The sequence below is a fragment of the Phaethon lepturus genome, unplaced genomic scaffold (assembly GCF_000687285.1).
Source record: "Phaethon lepturus isolate BGI_N335 unplaced genomic scaffold, ASM68728v1 scaffold15852, whole genome shotgun sequence".
Taxonomy (NCBI): Eukaryota; Metazoa; Chordata; class Aves; order Phaethontiformes; family Phaethontidae; genus Phaethon; species Phaethon lepturus.
The window spans coordinates 259-6,749 of record NW_010522771.1 but is presented as its reverse complement, the minus strand read 5'-3'; the positions used below and the strand labels follow the sequence as shown (position 1 = coordinate 6,749).

The 6,491-nt window shown below is 39.7% G+C and overlaps 1 protein-coding gene across 1 annotated transcript; it reads left to right on the top strand.

The window, feature by feature from the left end:
• Window positions 1-1,536: 1,536 nt before the first annotated feature.
• On the top strand, window positions 1,537-6,052 carry LOC104616794 (hydroxymethylglutaryl-CoA synthase, cytoplasmic-like; the record flags this gene model as incomplete). The annotated part of the gene is given in 6 exon segments (XM_010281924.1): window positions 1,537-1,989; window positions 2,344-2,469; window positions 3,015-3,179; window positions 3,906-4,074; window positions 4,185-4,355; window positions 5,868-6,052. Coding segments are annotated over 6 exon segments (1,264 nt in total), but the record flags the coding sequence as incomplete, so codon positions are not given.
• Between the last annotated feature and the right edge of the window lie 439 nt (window positions 6,053-6,491).

Sequence of the window (6,491 nt, the reverse complement as noted above, 5' to 3'; positions counted from 1 at the left end):
AGGCCCCCAGCCGGGCGCTGCAGCCCACGGCGTGATTGTCTGAGCTGAGGAGCTTCGCAATGGGATGGATTAGGAAAAAAAGAAAGAGTTCCGGTCAGCCGCAGCACTCAGTTTTATTTGGACGTTGTAGTGGGGCATTTGTGGGCACTGCGCTGTCGGGTGAGCGGATATGAAACCATGAGCCTGTGGTGGTAGCAGAGCACACAAATAACGCGAAACTGGTTTCCTTGCTTGAAATCTTATGGCAATATGCTGTACGGCTGTTCTGTAGTGCTCCAGTAAGCAGTTTTAAATAGCAGCCTTCTGTAATTTACACGTTTTAAAGTATTTCATTTATAGCATTTATGCATATTTAAATGGATTATTTTAGGTGCATCATAGGTATGTTTGGAACTTTGTTAGAGGCAATCAAAATGAATGAGGGGATATGTGCTCTTTAGGTCTTATGTAAGACCTTGATATCTAACTGTACATGTAGTGGAAGGCACTTCTAATGTTTTCCCAACACTTGTTTTAACATGCATTGTGTAAAGTCATCATTCCTGCATAGAAAGGCTTTATTCCTTTATACATACAGCGCATTGTGATTTTTATGGAAGAAGCTGGGTAAGGTCAATGTGATGGTACAGTTGGGCATAAAAAGGACAAGTGTTCTGTAAGGATGTAAGCAAATGTATGGGAAGATAGTGCCTGTCTGCATAACACAGAAAGGGTTAAAGTAATAGGATATAGTATATCCTAGAGTATAGTGGCAGTAAAGTTATAGGGTTAGAACAAGAAAACTTGGTCTATCAGGAAGAATCTTTGCCCTGTGAAATATTCCTCCAGGCCTGGTGTTAAGAGTTCCAGCGCTCAGGATTGTTAAAATAGAGCATGCTTAAAAAAACCCTAAATGAACGAACAAAAAAACCCAACCAAAAACACCACACCAAAAAAACTTCTGTCTTTGTTGCAAGTATAAACAAAAAAAAAAAGGCAACTTAGACCACTTAATTTAAAAATAAAAAAAATTTTGAAAAGTCCTGGCCTGTTTTAAGGCTGAGATTTCCTGTTAAGTATAAATCTTAAACTTAACGTCTCAACTAGCAACACTTTTTTTTTTTTTAAACACCACCCAACCCAAAACACTGGTGTTTCCAGCTTGGTTGTGTAAAATTGAGACTTTGCATATAAGCAAAAGTAGAATAATGAACATTAAGACTAATTTCTCAAACCACATTTGTTAAGCATGTGTTTTGCTTTGGTGAAATAACTTGGGCTTAAGCTACGTATATTCATCTCCAGGGCTGAAATTGTACTTTTGCTTAAAAGATCTTAATATAAAATGTTATAAAATTTCTAATGATGTTTACAGTATCCTCAGACCAAGATTTCACCTGGAGGCAAAAGCCTGCCTTTTGCAAATGAACCTGTAGAATACCTAAAACTTAACCTTTTCTATAAATCTACAGAAGATTAATGTATGAAGTAGTTATCTAAAAATGGATGTGAATAAATCAGCTGGGTTTTGTGGTTTTCTTTTTTCTTAAAGATTTACCACGATGCCTGGGTCTCTTCCAGTGAATGCTGAATCTTGCTGGCCCAAAGATGTGGGAATTGTTGCACTGGAAATATATTTTCCCTCTCAGTACGTTGACCAAACAGAGCTGGAGAAGTATGATGGTGTGGATGCTGGCAAATACACCATTGGGTTAGGCCAGTCAAAGATGGGGTTCTGCTCTGACCGGGAGGATATCAATTCTCTCTGTTTGACTGTGGTTCAGAAGCTCATGGAGAGGAACAGCCTTTCCTATGATTGTATTGGGAGATTAGAAGTTGGAACGGAGACAATAATTGATAAATCAAAATCTGTAAAGACTGTCCTGATGCAACTTTTTGAAGAATCTGGTAATACGGACGTAGAAGGAATTGACACCGTGAATGCATGCTATGGAGGCACCGCTGCTCTTTTTAATGCTATTAATTGGATTGAGTCCAGTTCTTGGGATGGTAAGTTCAGGGTAATTTCTTGAAAAGTTGCGTCAGTCTCTTTTTGAGTAGTCTGCGATGCAATTAGTGTTGATGTTTAACCATATAAAACCCAGAGGGTAAACTCTTGTATACTTCTGAAGTCTTTTTCTTAAATGCTCTGGGCATTTGCCACTATTTCAGTTACATGCAAAAACATAATGACACTGATAATCATCACTGGTCTTTGCCTGTAAATTTTGGTGGCTGCAAGGATTGAAGAGCCCTTTAATCCTGGAGTTATCACCTCTATAACCAAAGTCTAAAAATTGCTGATAGATATTAAAATGTGCTAGATTCTTGGCTACTTTTCATACTTATTTCTGTTTTTCGCAGGACGCTATGCACTTGTTGTTGCTGGAGACATAGCTGTGTATGCCACTGGAAATGCCAGGCCAACAGGTGGAGCTGTTGCTGTTGCTATACTAGTTGGTCTAAATGCTCCATTAATTTTTGAGAGAGGTTAGTTCTGTGAGAAAACAAACACTGTTCAACCAGATACTGGATCTGTTCTGAAGCCCATCACCTGTTTTTGTGGGTTGCTGGAGGGCTGGATTAACTCCCACTAATGTCAGAAATTGTACTTTGTGTCCTCTTGTTCTGGGCTAACTTGGGCAAGTCCTGTTATAGGAAGCATCAAGAAACAACTAGAGGTGCTTCTATCTGTTTTTCCCTTGGGGATTCTCCAATAAAATTGACAGAGTGGACTAGAGCTGAATAACACAGCACTCCTTCCAAGGCTGGAGGCAAAAGCCTGCCAAGCACTTCCAAGGTGAAATGATGAAAATCATGTTATTTGTGTCTGTCATGCTCAGTCTTACTGTACTTGAGTAACAGGTGATTGAGAACTGTATGAAACATTACCTTAAAGGGCCTGAAGTGCTATGAAAACCTGCTTGACTTAGGCCAAATATTACTTGTTTTCCATGTGTTAAGCAATGTGTTCAAACTGACTCAAAGCAGCTGAACAAAGTAGCTTTCAACTTTTGTCAATTTCTCTTAATCAGGCTTGCGTGGAACCCACATGCAGCATGCGTATGACTTCTATAAACCAGATATGGTCTCTGAATATCCTGTAGTTGATGGTAAACTATCTATACAGTGCTACCTCAGTGCATTAGATCGCTGCTATACTGTCTATCGCAACAAAATCCATGCCCAGTGGCAAAAGGGTATGTAGCCCCACGTGATATTGCAAGATCTGGCAAATATTATAATGTGTAGCTACACAGACAATGTATTTTCAAGTTTTAGAATCCAACCTAAAGACTAGTACATGGTCCCTTTCTTTGTGTTTTCAGTTGTCTCAGAACACATAATGTTTGCACTCTACCATAAAGAAATGTCTTATTTCTGTTTTGGTATGGCTAAGTACCTGATAGTCAATAAGCAGTAGTCTCTACAAGCTTTTGTTGGTGTAATGTATATCTTGCTTAAGTGTGTTGTTCCCTTCTCTACCAAGGCTCTTAAGATACTGAGGTTAATATTTACATGTTGTTAAAGGATACTGTTTTTTTTTTTTTACCCCCATATGTTTAGTAATTGCTTCACCCATATTAAGAAGCATAGGCTTGAAGATTAGATAGTTAGATGAAGTAGATTATTTCTTATTTCAAAATACTGGGTAGAAATACTGAGATTCTGTTAAGCTTATAAATTTTTCTTCTAGAAGAAAAAGGGCAAGCATTGCTAGCTGGTGCACAAGATCAGTAAAACTAATTTTTAAATAGAAGGAGCAGCAGTGTGTTTAAATAAACTTGCTGGCAATAGTTAGTCTTATGGTTGTCTTTTGTATGCTGATGTGTTATGACTGGTATCCTGCCATCCCCCTATTTTATTTTAATACTTGAAGTGAGTACTGAACATAAGTTGTAACACAACACTTCTGCCACTTTCAGAGGGGACAGACAGACATTTCACCTTGAATGACTTTGGATTCATGGTCTTTCATTCTCCCTACTGTAAACTGGTACAAAAATCTGTGGCTAGACTGCTGCTGAATGACTTTCTCGGTGACCAGAACGTAGAAACAGCAAATGGTGTTTTTAGTGGTTTGGAAGCTTTCAGGTAAGAATGACTGCTGTCTTCCTTATTCAGATAATCTTAACTTGTTAAATATCCAAGATGATTTTCCTTGCTGCCATTTTAGTAACTGTTTCTGAATGTTTTTTTAATAGGGATGTAAAACTTGAAGAGACATATTTTGACAGAGATGTGGAAAAAGCTTTTATGAAAGCCAGTGCAGAGCTTTTCAATCAGAAAACCAAAGCTTCATTACTTCTATCCAATCTGAATGGAAATATGTATACCCCTTCAGTCTATGGTTGCCTTGCCTCTCTTCTAGCCCAGTAAGCATAAAATTGGAAGAAGTCATAGCTTTTTATATGTAAGCGAATAAAAGGGGTGTTGTTTCAGAAAGTGCTTTTACAAAAGGCTATCTAGCAAACCTTTTCCTACTAGATTGCCTTAAGTAGCAAGACTAAAGTTAGAAAACTATTCTGCATACACAATTGGGTCAAGTGACAGGTGGATTCAAAATTTCTGTCAGAAGCTGATCTGAAACAGCAGCTTAATGCCTTCCAAAGTAAGATCTTATTTGTAAGGTGGTGTATCTTTTCCCAGCCTCAACACACACACGCATACACACCCACCCCCAAACACTCCAGCAGAAAAGAGAATCTGAATGCATTCTCTGTTCCACTATAATCACAGAATGGTTTGGGTTGGAAGAGACCTTTAAAAGTCATCTAGTCTACTGCCATGGGAAGGGACACCTTCCACTAGATCAGGCTGCTCAAAGCACCATCCAACCTGGCCTTGAACACTTCCAGGGATGGGGCATCCACAACTTCTCTGGGCAACCTGTTCCAGTGCCTCCACCACCCTCACAGTAAAGAATTTCTTCATAATATCTAATCTAAAGCTATCCTCTTCCAATTTAAAACAGTTACCCCTCATCTCCTGTCACTGCACTCCCTGATAAAGAGTCCCTCCTCATCTTTCCTGTAGGCCCCCTTTAAGTACTGGAAGGTTGCAATAAGATCTCTCTGGAGCCTTCTCTTCTCCAGGCTGAACAACCCCAACTCTCTCAGCCTGTCCTCATAGGAGAGGTGTTCCATCCATCTGATCATTTTTGTGGCCCTCCTCTGGACCTGCTGCAACAGGTCCATGTCTTTCCTGTGCTGAGGGCTCCAGAGCTGGACGTAGTACTCCAGGTGGGGTCTCACCGGAATGGAGTAGAGGGGCAGAATCACCTGCTTCGACCTGCTGGCCACACTGCTTTGGATGCAGCCCAGGCTATGGTTGGCCTTCTGGGCTGTGAGTGTACATTGCTGGCTCATTCAGTTTTTCATGCACTAATACCCCCAAGTCCTCCTCAGGGCTGCCCTCAATCCACTCATCGCCCAGCAATAATAAGCAAAGCCAATTTAAATTAGTATTTACTTAATAAATTGTTGGGTTTGTTTGGTTTTTTCAATGACAGAGTTTTACAAAATCATGTTAAGGTTAATTTAAACCAGTCCTCTTGGGTTCTTTTTTCTTTATTGTGACTTTGCATTCTAAGATGTGATGCTTCATTTTAGACTTTAGGATGAAAATTGGCTGCCTTCTAGAGAAACATATTCTGGGCATTTCTTTGTTTTCTTTTGCTTAGGTAGCTTTGAAAATTATTTTGTAACAGCAGTGTTAAATACTGTTTTAAAAAGTCATAATTTATGCATTTAGCACACTAAATGTGTATTGTAGTCAATATAATTTTGCTGGCTGCTTTTTCTAAGCTAGCTGTGCTTTCTAGTTATTTAAAATTGGCACCTTGGCTTAATTCTCACTTTAAAAAAAACCTGTCACTTGATTTGCAGGTACTCCCCAGAGCAGCTCGCAGGACAGAGAATTAGTGTGTTCTCATATGGCTCTGGTTTTGCTGCTACACTGTATTCTATCAGAGTTACACAGGATGCCACTCCTGGTGGGTGAAAGGAAGAGATGTTGATTAACTCCCTTGCACGGCTCACCTCTAAATGCTTTGTTACGCCCACCAGCATAAGTAAACCTGCAGAACAATGCTTAATGGCAGTAGTGTTAAACTGAAGATGTTCCAGCTCCAGGGAATGTTTTAAGTGTCTCTTTGGGCAAATATATAACATTCTACAAATGCTTGAAGCGTTTTGCTTTGAGTAATTTGGAATATTTTTTATATGAGTAAAACTTTAGCTTCTCTAATGCAAAATATCTTGAATGGGCTTGAAATGCTAACATGATAGTGTGCCGTTCTTGGCACTGGTGTTACCTTATATAGAATTTTATAGAATCTTTGGATTGGAAGGGACCTTTACGGTCATCTAGTCCAACCCCCCTCCAATGAGCAGGGACATCTTCAACTAGATCAGGTTGCTCAGAGCCCTGTCCAACCTGACCTGGGATGTTTCCAGGGATGGGGCATCTACCACCTCTCTGGGCAACCTGTGCCAGTGTTTCACCACCCT